Raw genomic sequence first — 20,402 nt, 5'->3', positions numbered from 1 at the left:
TAATAAATTGCACTATTCCTTGAATTTACTGCATTAAGGACAGCTATGAGATGAGCAGAGACCTAGTTCATAGAGTGAAGAGTTATAGATGATAGATGAATTCACAACAGTAAGCATAAATGACCTCCTGTAATGGTCTTTGATGCACCAGGGCTGGATTAATCGATTGCTGAATGAACTTCTCATTCTAGCATGCATGTCGTGGAGGGGGTGTGAGGTATTGTTTGTAATGGACAGCAGTTTGGACATTATTCTCCTCTCTGCAACAGCCTCAATAATATCCAGATCCACTCCAACAACAAAGCCTGTCTTCTTAATAAGCTTATTCAGCATCTCCAGCTATAATCCCAGTTCCCCAGCACATACAGCGTAAAACAGGGCACTCGCATTGACACACATTGAAGGACCTGAATCTTCTCAAGAAGTAGAGTTGGCTCTGGCCCTTTCTGTAGATCTCTTCTGTGTTCTTTGTTCAGTCCAGTCTGTCATCTAGTGGAGGATTGAGCTTCACAGTATTTGAATCATATGTTTGAAACCAACATACAAACCCAGAACAAGCAAAGCACGTGTAAATATACTTTTGACTCAAAACCTAATAATTATGGAGATACAGCCCAAGTAGTCCAATTCTCCATTATAACTCTCCAAAGTGAAGATTGTCCACTATTTAAGATGAAGCAAATGTAAAAAAACAACAACTCAGGACAGCAAATTGGTTTATAAAATGTAATTTTTAAGCATGTTACATAACATACATAGGGCATAAAACATTTTCACAAGGCTTTTGTGAGACTAAAATCCATGGGAAATTAAGAGAGAGAGAGAAAAATCACATACACAATAAAAAAAAGACAAAAAGGAGAAACAAGGTAATAGTGGTCCAAACTATAATGACACTCTCTGGACAACCACACACCTGTGCACAATGCATTGAAAAGTACTAAACAGAACTTTAATATTGGCAATATGGCATTGATTCCCATTCCAGTGTTCTGGACATACACAGGCAATGTTACTTGCCAACAACACAAATTCAACGCTAGCAGTCAGAAGAAAGATACTTGTTTCTGGTCTTCTATCGTTCTTAACATGCGTTATGTGAAATACATTTCTAGAGTGGGCCATTAATACGTGAATCAAACCATCAAGACCATATTACCACATTGTGCCACAGATCGTGTCAGAACTGGTCTGCATGCTAGTTGGGTACTGCTAAATACACAGTTTCACTTTTAACATAGCATTACTAAACAAATAAAATAAAATATGCCCTAAGTCATCTTACAAATGGTTTTAATTTCTATGGATGATTTTGATTTCCATAAAAAGCAAAGGGAACACTAAACAGGCCAAAATCAAGTGAAAAACTGTAAATATATATATATAATTAAACAGTTTATAAACTGAGGACCATCAGATACTACATACCACTGCAGATGCTAATATTTCCAAGTAAAATCTGAAATGCACGCCATTTCAACAAACGTCTTTTTTTTTGTTGTTAAATTTCCATATTGAACTATCTAAAGCGTGACTGACCACCGCTTTCAGTGGAAGTGCATAACCTGTGGTAGTGCTGAGGTGAAACAGGTAAGAGTGTTAAAGTACAAGATACAGTAGGTGTATATGACAACAGTTATCTAAATGCTTTTAATATCCCTGCACTTACTTTTTAGTCTCAGACTTAGCTGTGATGAAATGCATGTCCTTATTTTTAATTTACTCATTAATTTATTTTCCATTAACTATTACTTTAAGATTATGTTTGTATAAAATGACACTAGTCATACTTTTCTACAGCAGAAACTGCACATTATGGAAGGCCAAGACAAACAAACTAAGGAACAGGGTTTCTCCCCAAATATCTTTCTTTTCTTGTCCAAAAGCTGCACTTGTGAAAAGACTAAATGATTTTGTTTTTTCATAAACAGCTCTTCATTAATCATGGGTTTGATCTTTACTGGAGGAATTCTGACATGGAGTGATAAAGGAAAGGAGATGTGTAAAAAGGTTGTTTTCTTTGATGAAGGAGTGTGTAGATTAGTTCTCTCCTCCCTCGCCTCCTTCTCCCTCATCTGGTGCGTTGTCAGATGTCCATAACTGGTGGAAGAAAAAAAAATTATATACCAGGGTCAGAACATGTTATTTTAGAATGACTTATATACTACTATAGTTTATATTTACTTCTTGTTCATTTAACTGTGAAAAACCTCATGTAACGGCATGAAAAGCAGCCGATTGTAGTGCAAAACATTCAAAAATTAAAATTGTGTCAATAATTACTCTCCCTCATGTCGTTCCAAACCTGTAAGACTTTTGTTCATTTTTGGAGCACAAGTGAAATCTTTTTGATGAAATCTCAGAGCTTTCTGTCCCTCCACTGACAGTCTATGCAACTACCATTTTGACGCTTCAAAGAGTTCATAAAGAGATTAATTAATCTATATGAATTGAGTGGTTTAGTCAAATATTTCTGAAGAGACTCGATCGGTTTATATGATTGTCAACAGAGGGATTTTTCTGATCTCTTAAATCACATCTCTCTGTTTTTACATTTTACGGTATTTCTCCACTCCATCAAACCAAAAAAGCAATTTCAAAGCCTCTATACAACTGTTTGCGATGCCTCTACGCTCACTATCGAATCACCTGTGAGGAAATAAGATGGCTTTACTGTTACTTACTGTGAGGTTGTCTCTCAGTAGCTGCATGATAAGAGTGCTGTCTTTGTAAGACTCTTCGTTCAGCGTATCAAGCTCTGCTATGGCCTCATCAAATGCCTAAATTTGTACAAAAACACATTGTTAAAGATGAAAAAATGTCCACATCCGTAATGAATTTTCAGAAAACATTGTAATTTGAAACGTACCTGTTTAGCAAGGGCGCAGGCCTTCTCTGGAGAATTAAGGATCTCGTAGAAAAAGACAGAAAAGTTTAGGGCCAGACCCAGACGAATGGGGTGTGTTGGCTGCATCTCTGTCTTGCTTATATCAAATGCTTTCTGGTAAGCATCCTGAGAGTTTTCTATGGTTGCTGTAAAAAAGAAAAGAAAAAAAAAGTAAATGGTTAGTCATGCAATGCATATTGGGTACAATAATGTCAAAGTAGGGCTCAACAATAATATGAAGTTTCAGGCCAGTGCTGCTTTTACCAATTCTGAATGGCTTCAAAGTCATAGAATCTGTAATATTTTGCATATTAAGCATAACTGTGATTATTAAATCATGGAGTTACGTTAGCTGCATAAATTCTACCTTTTTAACTAACTAAAACAACATTGCTAAGTTATTAAATACTACTACAAATATTGTAAATGTTTTATAAAATATTGTACTTGCACATAAAATACATTGCTAATATATGACTACAACGCTGCAAAAAGAAGCCTAAAACCAGGCCATCCAAAAATACAAATATATGAAATTTAAAGAAAGTAAGAAAAAAAGGAAAGAAAATGAGCATTTGTATTGAGCGGATGACTCAAGACACGAGACAAACTTCCCCTTGTTTCGATGTTTCCAGTTGCGTCATACCAAGGAAAGTCCAGTCCTACATTTTATGCAAACATGTTTGTGAAACCTACAAAACTAGCAGCCATGCATTCTTACCTTTCTTGTCATCTCCTGAGGCAACTTCAGCAAGGTATCTGTAGTAGTCGCCCTTCATCTTCAGGTAGAAGACTTTGCTCTCAGGAGTTGTGGAATTCTCAATTAAATATTTATTCAGCAGCTCCTGTAGAAAAAGAGTAAATGAAAGAAATGAACCGGTGGAAAGGCATGAAGGCTTAGCTAGAGACCATGTCATTTATTCTTGTCATTTCTCCAAGACCCAAATAAACGTCCACAAACCACCAAATACAGGCTAAGTATCAGCTCATCCTCCTGTTAGTGCCGTTACCACAGTTTTAAGGGATTTCACTCCAAACTTCTTTTTAGTCCAGATTTAAACTTAATCTGAGTCTCAGAGGCTAGCCTTCTGCTGGATCTTCACATCCATCTAAGTCTGCTTCAGCAGTAATCTGTGTCAGTGAAAGCAACAGCTTTAAGGCACGGGTAAATACCAGATTAACCACCATACCAAGGATGAGACAGATTACCACAGAAAGGCCAACACAACATCATGAGGTATGACCCACTCCTTACCACGCTATGGTAAGATCAGGTCAGAAAATGCAACGAGAGCTTATTTTTTCTCTGCTTCCTCCTACACTTCTGTGCCTCAAAGACACTGTTACAACCAAGCGTGCCGCACAAGCCCTGAAAAGTGAAGCCAAAACGTCTCGATCGCCCCCCGGTGACTGGTCCTAGTATAGGTCATAAGCCCCGCCTCCCCGTGTTATTCAACGGGACGCGAGACCAACTAAACAATTAAATTACACTTCAAATATCTTTTTCCAAAGGTGGTTTCTTTCATTTGCTGTCGTTTTTATCACGCTGATGTAAGTTCAAGTGTCTGTTTCAAAAAAAAGTTGGTTTTTAGTTAGTTACGTGATGCGGTGGTGTAACGTCATGATTGACAGCTGTGATTGACAGGTTCTCAGAGCGAAGTAGTCACTGAAGCACCAACGGACATTTTTTTCGGATTTTCGGAGGACTGAGGAGACTTGTATTTACTTTATTTTAATAAGCCTCTTGTCGTACTGCAATCAATTTTTTAAAAAGTGTGCAGAATGCACTTTCCCTGCGAGAGTGAGGGCGGAGCGTTGATTTCGCGGCTTTACTTCCTGCTCACGACTGCGCAGGTCTGGTCCCGAAATCGCTACTGCGCAGACTCAAGTTCCAATATGTCAGCGCCATATCGGGACTCTGGCGGCTTCAGTTCTCATCAATGGAAGAGAGTGAAGGGGCGTCGTCCATCTTTTTTTACAGTCTATGGTTACAACACAGAAATCATTAGGAAACATATCAGCCCAGCTTCAGATCAGCACACAGTGAACTGCTAGGAGGTTTGATTAAATTTAGGACAGTCCAACATTTCATTGCTCTCTTAGTGATTAAAGGGAAAGTACACCCAACATTGTTATTTATTTTTATTTAGCCATCATTTATTATTTAGCTCATGTCATGCCAAACCTGAATGACTTTCTTCTGTGGTAACAAGTAAACATGTTTTTGGACATACAATGAAAGTCCAGGGTTTTGGACCCCATTGACTTCTATTGTATAGTTTTTCATAACTTATTTAGTGTTCCACCGAAGAAAAAGTCACACAGGTGCAGAGCGACATGAGTAATTGACTTTTTTTTTGTTTTTTGGATGAACTATCCCTCTAACCAAAGGCATGCAAATCATTTTTTGGGCTTTAAAGAGTACAAACTACACCCTAAAATGTCAAAGCAGACAAAACCAAAAGCATAAGAAACATTCTCTGGCATGAGGGCCTGTTTCTTCATGCTTGCCTGAGGTGAAAGGCCTGCCAGAGCATTTTTTTCATTCTTCACACTTGTCAAGGACTCTCAGCACAGAGATGGCAGTCTTGAAGATCAAACAAGAGAAACAAGGTCAGTGCTATACTAGAATCCTTTTTCTGACCTAAAATAACAGCATTTGAAAAAACTACAAACAGATGTACACAAAATAGCACAAAGTTGAGCATCCAAACTTAAAATCTCATTTTGAGACTTTGTGTTAGGCCTAATTTATTGTGTATGGACTTACATTAGGTTAAAAATTTGGGCTTGTTTTTTTTTTTGGGAAGAAAAGCATTAAAAACACTTATTCAGCAAGGACTAAATTAAATTGATTAAAAGACAGTAAAAACTTCTACACGGTTACAAAATATTTCAATGCTGTTTTTTTGTTTTTTTTAAACTTTCCATTCATCAAAGATACATGAAAAAAATGCATCACAGTTTCAACATGAGAAACAATGTTTCTCAAATCAACGTATTAGAATATTTCTGAAGGATCATGTGACACTTAAGACTGGAGTAATGCTGAAAATTCAGATCACAGCCATCACAGAAATAAATTACACTTTTAAAATACATTCAAATATAAAATATTTTAAATTGTAATAATATTTCACATTACTGTTTTTACATGCAGCCTTTGTGAGCATAAAAGACTTGGGGAAAATCTTACTGACTCCAACTTTTGAACTGCAGTGTGTTTGAACTAAGGATGGTCTACTAGTCTTCCAAACAGCTGACTGGTTTAAAAGTGAGGTAAACTTATCTTTTTGTTTAAGCTTTAATATTTTTAGTGGTGATGCTGTAAATGGGAGGAGTTTAGTGCCATCTTCTCTGTGAACATTTAACAGGCTGTGCTTTAGTGTGGAAACAGTAACTGCTGGACAGTCAGATATCTAAAACTCTTTCTGAGAAGTTGTTTCTAAATCCATCCCAGCTACAGTCAACGTGCTTCTTGTTACAAATTCACCAGATTAAACAATACATTTCAGAATAATTACTGTCAGACTCCTAATATTTGTAGTTGTTGATCATGTACACACACAGGTGAACATCTTTTTAAACATTCCCCTAATGTTGTAACAAATATAAATCAATGATAAATGCTGGAAACACTTGGCACTTGTTCATTGAGCCTAGTTCTCCCTGCTGTGAGTATGAGAGCTGGCAGCATGTGGCAGGCGGTCTGGACAGGTGGGGGTGTGGAACAACCTTGATCCCAGAGCAGATTCAACAGTGAGATGAGTCACAGACACACCCTTAGCCATCAAAGACAAGCTGGGAAATCAAACTCCAGTTCTCACTAAACCGTGCACAGAAACTGGCCATGACTCACTACACAAACACAGTTCACCACTCACATGGATTTAGACTGGACTACAGAAAAACCACTGATAACAGCCCCACTGACTTACTAGAAGGAAACTACAGTGACCGGCTACTTTCGCTTTCTGGTGAAAGCACTATCTTCAATTTTTTTACAGATAGTAAAAGTTAATATTTTCATGTTATAGCAGATAATTGATAAATGGCTGATATTAAAGTAGGCATAAAATGGAAATTCACCCTATTTTATAAATGCATGTTATTGAGCTTATTGTGAAGGATTCATTCATTCATATTTCTTCTTTTGTTTTCCGTCATTTTTAATCAAAAATCCAGTGAAACGACATCTCTCGAGGGTGGATGCTTGACTTCTCCAATCATTTAGTCTGCTTAAACCCCGCCCCTTTCTTACAATGAACTGCAAGCATTCAGGGGTGCGTTTCCCGAAAGCATCGTTGGCCAACTATGGTCGCAAGTTCCGTCGTTACCAATAGAGTTCAATGGACATTGCGATGAACTTGCGACCATAGTTGGCCAACGATGCTTTCGGGAAACGCACCCCAGATCTGCCGCCATTAAAATCAACAACCAATGAATCGAACCAAATCCCTGCTTCTGCATTTTTTCCCGACAATCTGTTTCACTTAAATGCATATCTCACAATACAGAGGAAAGGATCTGTCACTACTTCAGTTTCATCGCAACTTTAGTATTCAATTATTATTTTCAAATAATTTATTTCTAATTTATTAAATATGAATTTAAATAAATATATATCGGCTTCATTTCGGCCATCGGCCACCCTGCTCTCTAAGATATCGGCATCGGCTATTTAAAAACCAATATCGGTCGAACACTAGTTGCTATATAGTTTATGATGTAAACGAAGGGCAAAGCTTTGCCTCCGCTAGCCTGTTAACTAACATTACAGTACTGATGTAGTTTACTTTAGCTTTTGTAAGCTCTTGCTTGTGTAAGACTGTTCACCATCCCTTAGGAAAATTATCCATGATTTTGTGATTGATTACTGTTGGTATTACCATAGTTTTCCAACAAGTATGATTAAATGGTGGATAACATTGTATCTATAAGAAAATTACAGAAAAAAACATACCACTCTGAAACGTCCTGTGAAATCTGTGCTTGCAAAGTCCGAGCTTGAAATCCATTCAACACGATTGTTAGTTAAAATGGTCGGGGTCTGAATCGGGCTCGAAATGGTTTGAAATTGACGGCATCATTAATATTTAGATCGGATTAGAGCCAGCGGTTATAAAGAGGCGTGACAATTCCCGAACACGCCCTAAGCGCTGCCAATCACAACACACTGGGCCAGCTAACCAATCACAGCACATTTCGTATTTCGGAAGGAGGGGCTTCACCGAAAATGACGAGTTCAACCAGACTGCGGAGAGAGGAGCTGTAATAATGTAAAATATGTGAAAAATAATGAATTTTTTGAACAATCAAGCATGAAAAAACATTCTAGTAAACCGCAGAAACAAAATCTAGACTTCGTAAAAGGGCATAAATAGGAACCCTTTTAAAAAAAGTAAAAACTACAAGTGAATTTAGCCATCACAACATTCAGTAGAGTAAGAAACATGGTTATTCATTTTTAGATTGGCCAAAGCTTTCATTTAAATGTGTTATTAGAGTTTTAAAAGTTTAACTTTAAGAGAGCGTTAGATGAGTAAAATAGAGGAAATAAGCATGTACACATTAATAGCCAATAACGACCAATATTTATCTAATACCGATAAATAAAATATATCAAATATAATTAAAATGTGCTAATTTGTCTATATCTTACATGTTGTCAGGGTCTTCTTTATTAATACACCACTTTTTCTGATGCACAATAGCAGCCTCGTCCTACCATTTCAGCACAGGCTATGAGAAAATAAACCACAGCTTCCATTTTTAGAACAAACCTCCTTCAGGCAATGTTAAACATTGTATTTATTTAAAGAAACAAAGTGTCTGAGAGGATGAGGCTGAATTGTTCCACCAGTAGCACAAGCATTGAGAATGAGGAACTGCACAAATCCCTATTACCCAACAGCAATTCAGACAGCGTTACTAAACTGCACCAGAACGCACCTTCACACACACCCACCTCTGACCTTTGATCATCTCATCTCTCTGTGGATAAGGCAAAGACAAAGCCAAGCACATGATTTGACTATATAAATAAACACTTCCCTCTGTGGGAAGTATCTAACTGGAAACACTTCTCATTCACTTCATGCCAATTCCATCAAGAGAGGTTTGCTTTACAAAAAGGTATTAATACAAACTGCACACCTTCTAATTGGACTTATCACTACACAAGCTAGATATAAAAATAATGAGACTGTGACTGTCCTTGTGCAAGACTGTGCATGCTCCCCTTAATATAGACACCCTCGTCTCCAGCGAGAGCCAAAACTGGGCTGCTGTTCCATCAGAAAAGAGGACATATTCTCTGCCATGTTATGTGTATTGCACATATGTGGTCTACAGAGGAACACATATTCTGATATGTACACATAGCAATGTCTATGGCTGAATCGCAGCAGTGCTAATATTCAGAACAACGGCACTTTGCTTGTGTGATTTATTCAGCAAATACCACTTAAAGGAGAACTCCGGTCAATTTTAACATTGAGCTCATTTTTTTGTAAATTTGGAGTGCTGTCAATACAGAGAACAACGACAAAAATCGGTGTTGCCTACACCGTGTTATCCTCTTTTTAAAATTTGCACCCTGTTGACTTCAATGGGGCAAGTTTTAAACCTGCTTTTAGCCTCTTAACATCCTTGATGTGTCATTACAAGTGCACAGCCAATGTGAGTGTTTCCTTTAGAGTGAACACGGTGAATCTGTCTGCAGTAGATGTGCAAGATATGAATAAAAATGATGTTAATTCGGCCAGCGCTCATACCTGTATTTATTTCCTGTTTTCGGTCGAAGTCCACAGTAGTCGATTGTTGAGTTGGCGCAGTTAGTTAGTTACCTATGATCACGCGCGTGAACTCGACAATCGACTACTGTGGACTTCGACCGAAAACAGGAAATAAATACAGGTATGAGCGCTGGCCGAATTAACTTCATTTTTATTCATATCTTTCACATCTACTGCAGTCAGATTCACCATGTTCACTCTGAAGGAATCACTCACATTGGCTGTGCACTTGTAATGACACATCAAGGATGTTAAGAGGCTAAAAGCAGGTTTAAATATTGCCCCATTTAAGTCAACAGGGTGCACATTTTAAAAAGAGGATAACACGGTGTAGGCAACACCGATTTTTGTCGTTGTTCTCTGTACTGACAGCACTCCAAATTTACAAAAAAATGAGCTCAATGTTAAAATTGACCGGAGTTCTCCTTTAATGGTACAGATTCTGTTCAAAATTGTACATTATTTTGGTCTTTGGTGTGCTGTGCAATATATACTAAACAATATACTACGCAATATATACTAAACATTGAAGATTAAAGTGAAAAAAATCAAAATGGCAGCAATGGAATCTTTGTATTATGTGTATACTGATTTGAATTGCATGATTAAAGGAATTGCTTGATTTTTCTGATAATTCTGGTTTAAAATGTAATTCAGCTGTTATTTAGGCAAAACACTGCCAGGAGCCCTTGAAGGAGCCCTCTCATTTGTTGACAACAGGCGTTTTATAAGTACTTCTCATTACAAATTTGGGAAGATTTTTGGCACATAAAGTTATAAAGTGACCCAAACACAGAAGATATGTAGAGATTAGTTTGCATTAGGGGCAGCTTTTACAGTGACACTGGATCACGAGCTGCTAGTGTTTAAAATGTATATCACTCTAAAACACACAGTGCATATATTTCATTATTTAAACTGCAAATTTGAGACATATCATGATTTATTTCGATTAATCGAGCATTTTGTGCTTTGATGTTTTATGTAGTTTTTTTTATAGCCTATATATATTTGTATTTTACTGTCTGTACAGTCCTTTGGTCTACAGCGTAGTTGTAATGGGCTCTTATAAATAAACTAGACTTGAGCCCTATTACAGATATTTGCATTCTTCATTGTGTGTAGGGTTTCCTTTCATACTGTTCATCCATTGATATCACAAATTATTTTATCTAAAAACGTTACACTATGTCTTTGCATTGTATGGACGTGCTTACTCACCAACACATCGTTGCAGATGTCTCGCAGTTCGGACTCCACTTTCTCCCGGTATTCCTTCACCATCTGCAGTTTCTTGTCGTTTCCTTCAGTCTTCTGCTCGATGCTGGAGATGACCCTCCAGGCAGACCTCCGGGCACCCACCACGTTCTTATAGGCGACGGACAGCAGGTTTCTCTCCTCGTTAGACAGCTCGGACCCAGCTTCAGTCACCAACTTCATACAGGCTGCCATATCGTCGTAGCGCTCGGCCTGCTCGGCCAGCTTCGCCTTCTGGATGAGCTCTGTTCTGTCCATCCTGCTGCTTTTCTTTAAGTCTGTGAGTGTTTCTAGGTCTATGGGACACTCGACTGATCAAAGGAGGGGAATGAACCGCTGCTTAATCCCTGGAGAGGCTGAGGGGGAAAGATAATGACAGTCACACTCCATATATTGATTAGAGAATCATTTATGTGAACGAATCATTCTGTTCACTGAAGTAGTGTGCGAGTGCTTTGGCTGTAGCACAAGCAAATAGCATTTGAGTACAAGCGGTGTACCATATCATCAACAAATACTCCCTTTACTGAACAAGTTAGGAGATCTAAGGATGTCTAACAATGAACTCTTGTAGTAAATTATCTGAATAACAGAATTGGTTGAGAGAATAGTTCAATTCCTCGTTCATACCACGTCAAAACACGCCATTTTTTTCGCCACCTACAGGCGAAACAATGCAATTGTTTGAAAGAATCAGTGAACAAATCTTTTTTGGTGAATGATTCAAAAGATTCAAATCACTGAAATGAGCCAAAATCGCTACCAATGCTCTTCCGTGTGAATCTTACACTTTCATTCTCAACACACGGTCTAAAAACACGGATTTTAGCTAAGATTAATGGATGCGTCTTAAAAGTGAGCTGCCCACCAAAACAGACAGCATTTCTGGGCGCGTTCCGACAGATGCTGTCTAGATAGACAGCTCACTAGGTTTGGAGACAAGGGCAGGGTGTGTGTGTGTGTGCGGCTTAACACATCTGTGTCAGTGTGATCCATATAGCCCTGCCCTGTTCACTAAAATATCATACATATACCATACATATCTCCAAAGTGGACCGGATTTAAAGTAACGTTACACAAAGTAGGACATCGCAGTTCAATATACCGATCACAATCATACCGAGTCAATATGAATCAATGAAATCCAGCCTGATTTCCGTAGCAATGAGGTTACTGCTCATTATACAAGGCGTTATTTGACCATTTCAGCCGTCAGATATGCATATTATATCAACATAAATTTTAATTTATATTACCAATAAAGCTCTATGTCAATCACCTTCAGGCTGATGTAAATCATCTAAATATATATATATATATATATTTTTTTTTTAGAAAATCAATTGTAGCGATGTGACGACCCGCCTTCAACAGCGATGGGTCTCATCTTGTCCAATCCATGTTATATTTTTGGACAACAAATATTCAATCTGCGACTACAAGTATCGCACATCAAAGGGAAATAAATGTTTACTACATTGTAATAAGCAAATCAACATTTTTTCCCCTGATCGATGTGGACGCAGTTTGGCAGCCCCTCCTGCCTCTCAACCGAGCAGCGCGGTTATACTGATTACGCCGTCTATTGCAGCAATATAAATTATATTTAAGAATCTAAGCTTGTATAATAAATAAACATAACACCTTAAATCTATTAGATGGCATCTCACCTCTCGATCAACGGTTGACTCCAACGGATTGATAGCCTTTGAGCTCGGATGGTTAGGGAAAAAATGTAGTAGAGAAAGACAATCGAAAGTGTTACCGTAGGACGTCGCTAATCCCGCCTGTCAACCAATCAGATGCCGCGCTTCCCGACTGTAACGCGTTATTCTTCAAATGATCATCCAATAGCAGCTTAGCGCGGGGAATGGAGGCGGGCCGACGCGAATGAGTTCGGTTGACCCGTAGACTCTGACTTGTAGCCACGGGGTTTCCTCCAATTAGAGCAAGGGGGATGACGTCACTATTGCTATGGTGATCCCCCCTCCTCCTACTCATCCCCAGCATCACCATCAGCATCATGATTGGGAACTGGATGCATCAACAGCAGATCTAGCCTACCTACTGAGACCCAAATACCATCTCTCTAATTAATCAGATTGGAAAGATAATTGCTTTGCTTCTTCTAAGGGCTAGTTGAGTGTATACAAGGTGTGTTTGGGGGTTTGCAAACATGTACAGTATTCAGCTCTATATGACAAGAAAAGATGCTGAAATTCCAGCACAGATTTAAAGAGAATGATAGATTTCTGAACACAATAATAATACACAAGCACATATAGCATGTAGAAATAAACAATAAGGTACGAGAGGCCAAGCACACATTGAGAATACAGACATGGCTAAATAAGGACATCATTACAAGGTCATAATTGCAACACATTTAACTATGGCTTTAATCACAATACAGCAAGGCATGGAGTGATTTTTTTGCTTTTATAAAACCAGTAAGGCTACTTCATATTTAAAAATATTAAGGACGCAATGTTTTATTAAAATGGTGGAAAATTCATTAAGTGCCATCCTTCCACAGTCCTTAACACAATGTTGCTATGCAACAAAACATAACAGTCTGCTATGGGTAATAAACAGATATTTCATCTGTTACAATATTATTATGGACACATATTTCACAAAATTTGGGGGGCAGTATTTTTTTTTTTAATGTTTATGTTCACCAAGGCTGCATTTAGCCTATATGATCAAAAAATACTACAAAAACGGTGATATTATGAAATTTAGTTCCCACTAGGCAATAAGCATTCTAATTTTGTTGAAGCATGTTTTACTCTCCACAGTCAGTTTCCTGTGAGGTAACACGAGTCAGTGTAAAAGGGTAGGGCTGAATGTATGACAAATTCGAACATCTTAGCTTTGTCTGAACAGGTTAAAGTAGTCATCCATTTAAGCACTCAATAATCCACATAAGTGACTGTAGGCTAGTTAGTAAAACATGCTTCTTCTTTTTTTTGTGTCGAAATTATGAAAGAATTGACGAAAGCCAATTCAAGTACAATCAAAAATTTAATTAAACAGGTAATTTATCAGATATTTAAAACATAGGAATTTTAGATGTTCTTAGACAACTCACGCCCTACTTGGCTTTAAAGTATCTCAGAATATTACAACTTGCATGGGCGAAGACCAGGCTCAGCTCGAAGAGGAGAAAGCTTGTTTAATCTAAGTTGAATGGTGATGTGTTAAACTCCAGCAGGTCATGTCATGCAGAATCCTACAGATATATATATGCATTAAACCGTCAACTCATTGTTACCAGAAACTGAAATTTGTATACAAGTGAAATCTGCTGTGATATTGGATCAAGTTGCAGCATTGAGCAGTCTGTCGGGATGGTGCTGTCACTGTGGCTCACAGGTCACACCGCCTGAGGGGAATCAATATGTGGCGTCAGAGTTCTGTCAGAGAGGAACAAAGACATTCGCCAACATATAACAAAGTCCTGAAAATGGCTGTAAACAGAGAGCAGACAGACAACAAGATTTTCTGACTGTACCATGGTGGTTGAGGACTGTCCTGCCCGCAGAAGGTCTGTTCAGTTAAATCTAGACTTGCTTTCAATGCCTGTGGTCTTAGAGAGCCATATACAGTACAGTAGCAACTACATGGAGGTGTTAAAAGAGCTGTTTCACATGAAGCGAACAATCCGCCCACCCATAAGCAAAAACACCAAGCTGCAAGTAAAAGCTCAAACAAATGGTCAGTGTTGCGCTTCTTTACCCTGTCCAAATTTCCTCCAACCCAGTTAAACAACACCGTTTACATTTTCACAGTCTACGTTTCACACAGTAACAACATGATCAGTTTAACAAGCAGGCACTGGTTCAACACATTCATCCATCTTTACTTAAATTAGATTCTGTTCTAATTACCATATGAAAAATACAATAACCTTGTCTCAGTGGATACATCAAAGCCCTTGCTGAAAGTGCTCAAACCTGAAGAACTGATTATCTTATTGCTTTCCCACTGTAAATGAGGAGACTGGGGGGATGTAGCAGTTACGTAGGTGGGTGGGCTCGGGGAGTTGTGTAGGCAATCTGATTGAATGAGACGAGGGTGTATTTCGTACTCTGCATGGCTGTGTGTGAGTGTGTAGGAGTGAGGGGGGTGTAATTGGCCCTTGGCACTCTAATTTTCTGTCCTTTCACCATTGTTATCATTGTCAGTGAGAATGTAGCGTTGGATCTACTACTACACAGCATTAACACAGCAACAAAGAGATCCTTTCTTTTCTTTTTCTTGCATCATTTGTTAATGCTAAAACCAATTCAAATTGAGTCTATTTACTTTGCATTTGACTTTTCTTCCTTTAATTGTGCACAGTTCAAATGTATACTCTTTTATTTATTTGCTTATTTCCTTATAAATAACTTCTTCTCTTATTTGATCAAAATGTAACAATTTTCCTGGTTTTAAATGACTTTCCTTTTTGTATGACATCACAAATCCCTCCTAATTTCCAACTCCTTCTCTCCTACTAACTGGCTCAACTCTATAAGGAACACCCACTTTTTTACAATCCATTTCCCAGTAGGAAAAAAAAGACCTGTCCTACATTTTCTCTCTCAGAATATTCTATTGCACTTAGGAAAATGTCACTTTACGACGCTTCACATTGATTTTAAAACAGTGATACAGCAACAACAATACAGTAACACTTTACAATAAGGTTCTGTAACATCAGTTAATGCACTAGATATCTTGAAATAACACTGAGAAATAATTTTACAGCAAGTTAATAATATTGGTTAAAGTCAATTTCTACATATATATTTTTTTGTGTGTAAATGTTAATTGTTAGTGTGATACCTATGCATTAAAGTTTAATTGAATTTTTCCCTCTACCACTCATGGGGGATAACACTTATGGGCTTTTAATGACACAGCAGAAAGGCAAAAATAAAAATAAATAAATAAAATTCTGAAATCGGTGCTACATGAGGAAAAAAAGAGAAAAAGATCTGTGGCCCTTTTGCCCAAAACTTCAACTCTTTTGGGCAAAAGGGTCTTCTCTCACCACCCCTCTGGTAATCTGTCCATGAGCGAAACAAAAATGTGGAATATTGGGACAGTGGCTAACAAATAAACGGGGATATGTATCTGGGTGCAGGTAACACAGAGAAAGAATAGACATTGTTAATTTACATGTAGGGGTGAATAAATTCAGGTTGATTGGGACACTTTTCCCCATTCATCTCAATAGCAAAAAGTGTCCCAATCAACATGAATTCACCCCTACTACCAACATTGTAACAATGCAAAGCTAATTATCATTTAATAGCTAATTACATTTAAAGATTATGTTGCTATATGCAAAAAAGAAAAAAATTGTATTTCACTGCATTGCACTTGCATTCTTGAAATATATGAGCCCTGCTCTATAAATAATTCACACACTAAGTGCAGAATGCTCAAAGGACCTTAACCACACAATCACATGTGTAAATGCATATGTGTGTGTCAGTCGGGTGTGTGTTTGCATGCTCTGTCTTAAGCTTAGTCTTAATGGTTCCTTTGCATTTAAGTCATTCTGACCCTGTCTTTCATTTCCTGGGATTCTGCACTGCACACTATACGAACTGCACGCACTGACAGACAAGACACAGTAGGTTGATCTAATAAAGTCTCAGCTTTCAAATTTTTGAAGTTTTACTACGAAATTCAAACAATTGATACCGTTTTGATGCTCTTAATGTGTCATGACAGATCGCTGTATCGCCTCAGTTCAAGTAGCACGTAAAATGATCATCTTTTCTTCTTTACTGATAGTTACAGCTCCAAATAAACACGAATGAACATAAGAGGGTATGTTGAAAGAACCAGTACATTACAACATAATGAAATGTATTGCTCAATCAGTGTTTCAACCACAGATAAAACAGCTTGTAAACCTCAGAAAAGTCATTCAACTACAGTTAAAAATATGCACTATATTAGGTCTATATTCATTATATTTTTTACTCTAATACCATTAAAAAGGTTTTAAAAGTTTCAAAACAGCCTTATATGTAATTGTATACAAGATATGTACGAGTTTACAACTTTAGTTGAGAAAAAAAATGTCCCTTGAAAAAAATTAGCATGTAGCCTACTGTAATCAATTGATATGGAATAAGCTTATGAATCAAATTATGAAATATGTGTCAATACCACCCCCGCCCACGGCCTAATTCTCATTTCAAGCTGAACTCAGTTGGTAGCCCTGATCCTATATATCCATTGATAGCAAATCTCTTTCTCAGCCTTGCACAAGGTTTTAGTGAAAGTTGGTGTTTTGGTGTTTAAGGTGTGATATTAGCGTCAGTGGTATTTTTGCCTTGTTCAAACCTGTCTAGCTTCACTGAGTCACAACCAAGGGCTTCAGTATAGTCTCTTATTTATCATGGATATATTTTTGCACTGTTTCCATGGATGTGTATCACCGCTACATATGAAGTGAGGTGGATGGAGAGATGAGAAGGACATGAGAAATAGACTAAAGAGAAACATGCAAGCACAATCAGAGCAAATGCTTTTTTTTTTTTCTTTTTTTTTTAAATCTCCCATTGTTAAGGGAATCAAATTCCCCATGGGGTTCAGAAAGGTTAGAGTTTCCCCACTGTGATTCAGGATAAAGAGAGAACATGGTCATGCCCGAATTAAGATTATTGTGTCTCTAAACAATTTAATTAACACAGCTGTTGTAAGCAAAGCAAAGCAAGTTCTTGTTTCCAAGCTGTAGACAGACATAGAGTGGTTAGGAGGACGTATAGATAACTTGTGTGAGGCAATAATCTCTGCTCTCTGTGCAGTGTGGAGGTGGAGAGCTGTTATGTAAGAAGTGGGTGTCCTCCTACTAGCTGCTGCAGATTTCACTGCACAACTCTCGTGTGTGGGACGAAGTGCTTTTGTCCCTTTTCACTTTCTCTCTTCCTCCTTAGCCTTCCCACCTCCTTTATTATACTTACTTTCTTCCAAACTCTCGTGCCAAAGTTCACGACTGAATTACGTAAAGTACACACACGTGTACGTACTGTGCGTATGTCTTCCTGGGAGGAAACGCTGTTGTAGTGCTGTGTCAGCAACAATGCTAAGCAACTGCAGGACAAGATACTTCATGGTTTCATAGCAACCCGTTTAATCTGAGAACATAAATACTAAATATAGAACACTTTACATTATTTTTTTTTATTATTGTTTGCTACACAGTGATTAATTGCAAACCCTCAAATGAAAAAAAAACAAAACATAGTAAACAATTTTTTCTTTACATTTTATGTTAATGCCAGGCTGTTGCTATGTGGTTGCTAATTTTTTGCTGCATGGTGTTCTGAGTGGTTTTAGAGTGTTGCTGTGTGGTTTCTAGGGTCATCTGTTGAAAGTTGTGTAAAATAAACTTGAAGCCTATTAAACTTGTGTCCAATCATTGCTGAATAACAATGGTGACCTACTTCATGCGAGGGAATGCAGGGCACTGACTCTAGTGAAGGAGTGGCACATTTAGGGTGTGTCTTCTGGCGGGGAGCCACTGGCTGAGGTGCCGTTGACTCAAGAGAACTCGGAGCGCAAGAGAGGGCACACCCGCCTATTAAATTCACATTAAAATGATTCAGTGATGGCTTCAGTGAGGGGGAACAGTAGCAAGGTAACAGGTGTGGCTGTAAAATCATGAATTTACACTCTATAGGGCTGTAGTGTATCTGGGGGTATCTGTGTGTTTGTGTCCCCCTTGGTTGAAATCCCGTACCGAAGGGGGCGTGGGGGGTTGGTTTCGGGGTATGAAATGGGTGGGGGTCCCCCTCTGTTGAAATTGCATTCCGGGGAGGGGCTGAGGGGGATGTTTGTGTTTGTGTCCCTCTCGGTTGAAATCGCATTCTGGGGGGTGCAGGGGTTGCGGGATGGTGTTTGTCCCCCTCAGATGAAATTGCAGGGCCCCTATAGTGACAGCCCTGTTACACTCCATTATGTTTTTTTAATCCCCCCTAATTTTTATTAATCCCCCTGTCTCCACACACTGGTCAATAATGCGATACCTTGTCATGAGCTATCTCTGACTTTATTTTGTGGAAGTATTTAAATTTATTTAATCGTGTGACTTTTATCTGCCAATCGTGTATGTATTCTTCTTTGGTCATTTTCCCTATTTCTTTTCCTTTTGAGTGTCTGAACTGAATTGTTGAATTAAGTTGATGTTTTTCCACTAAATATTGCATGGGGTCACTCTCTGTGTCCTGCCCTGTATCTGAGAGCACAGTAATGGTAACTCTTTGTCAGCGCGTCTGATTGATGGGACCAGAACATCACGGCTCTCTTCTGGATTTCAGATAGGAGAGGGAATCTGCCTAATTCTGCCCGGCAACCCAGACTTGGAGCATTTCTGTGAGTTCCCAGGATGTTCTTGCAGAACTCAAGGTGGAAAATTTCAACAGGGGTTTTGTCCCAGGATTCATAATTTAATTTAAATTTGGGGCCCCAGATTTCACAGCCGTATAGAAGGATGGGTTTGATGATGCTGTCAAAGATTTTCAGCCACAGTTTAATGGGTGGTTTAAATTTTTCTTTACTATAATTTCTTTACTACTTTATCAGTCAGATCTTTTATTGCAGTGTCAAATTTTCCAGAAGCTGAGATTGTCAGACCCAAATAATTATAACAGGTGACATGATTGAGAATTGTTCCCCCAAATGTATATTTCTTGTCAATAAGGCGAGTTTTTTTTTAAAGATCATTATTTAGGACTTCTCCATATTTATTGTTAAGGCCCAGTCGTTGCTGTACTGTTCTAGAAGGGAGAGGCTTTGATGCAGTCCTTCTTCATGAGGAGACAGCAGCAGAAGATCATCAGCATACAGGAGGCTTTTGATTTCTCTGTCCTCGAGGGTCAGACCAGGACAAGAGAACTTCAGGACTTTTCTCTCTCTCTCTCTCTCTCTCTCTCTCTGCAAGACAAATGTAATTACAGTTCTGCTGAGTCACTTTGTTTTTGCCTCCAGATGAGTATCTGAAAGATCACTGAGGTCACGCAGGGAAAGTTGAATTAGGCTATAAAGCTTTGAATTTATATGTGTATTTACTATTTATTTTTTTGGCAAACAAAAGCTTTACAGTATTATTCATGGCACTTAAGGACAGAGGCGAATGAAGGTTGTTTTGAATTTGAGTTTTATTCTTGGACCTCAGAGGTTTCAGTTCTGGTCTTTGATGCTGATTGTAATCACTGATCTCCATGACAAACCTCATCAAAAGGAAAGTATTGCTGCCTATTAATATAAAAAATACACCTTAAAGGCAATTTGTGTTTGTTTCAATTTGGCTATTTTTTGTTTAGTTAAAGTTGAAGCACTTAGCTAACTAAATAAACTAAAACTATAAAATAAAATAAAACAAAAACTATTTTATTCAGAATAGAGAAAAGCAAACCAAAAGTAAACCTCTTGATGTGGTTTAAGTATTACAC

General features: G+C 38.1%; 1 protein-coding gene across 2 annotated transcripts; it reads right to left on the bottom strand.

The window, feature by feature from the left end:
* Positions 1–703: 703 nt before the first annotated feature.
* Positions 704–12,748, bottom strand: ywhaqb (tyrosine 3-monooxygenase/tryptophan 5-monooxygenase activation protein, theta polypeptide b). Of its 2 annotated transcripts, none has more exons than XM_079853732.1 (6): positions 12,612–12,748; positions 10,906–11,297; positions 3,609–3,732; positions 2,870–3,033; positions 2,685–2,780; positions 704–2,100 (listed from the first exon to the last, which is right to left on the bottom strand). In XM_079853732.1, exons 2-6 carry the CDS (start codon positions 11,197–11,199, stop codon positions 2,041–2,043), a joined length of 738 nt encoding a protein of 245 aa, XP_079709858.1. In that variant the 5' UTR covers positions 11,200–11,297; positions 12,612–12,748; the 3' UTR covers positions 704–2,040. The 2 variants fall into 2 exon arrangements, with proteins under 2 accessions (XP_079709858.1, XP_079709859.1); XM_079853733.1 differs by having other exon boundaries at positions 12,586–12,707.
* Positions 12,749–20,402: the final 7,654 nt, after the last annotated feature.

This window comes from Squalius cephalus, assembly GCF_949319135.1.
Source record: "Squalius cephalus genome assembly, chromosome: 20".
Classification (NCBI taxonomy): Eukaryota; Metazoa; Chordata; class Actinopteri; order Cypriniformes; family Leuciscidae; genus Squalius; species Squalius cephalus.
This window is presented reverse-complemented; position numbering and strand designations above follow the sequence as displayed.

Excerpts from the sequence above, each read along its gene's own strand:
- ywhaqb (XM_079853732.1), bottom strand. The coding sequence starts at position 11,199 with ATGGACAGAACAGAGCTCATCCAGAAGGCGAAGCTGGCCGAGCAGGCC. Across the intron at positions 3,034-3,608 it reads CTCAGGAGATGACAAGAAAG|CAACCATAGAAAACTCTCAG; the intron begins GTAAGAATGCAT and ends TCTTTTTTACAG. Across the intron at positions 2,101-2,684 it reads TACTGAGAGACAACCTCACA|TTATGGACATCTGACAACGC; the intron begins GTAAGTAACAGT and ends TTCTTCCACCAG.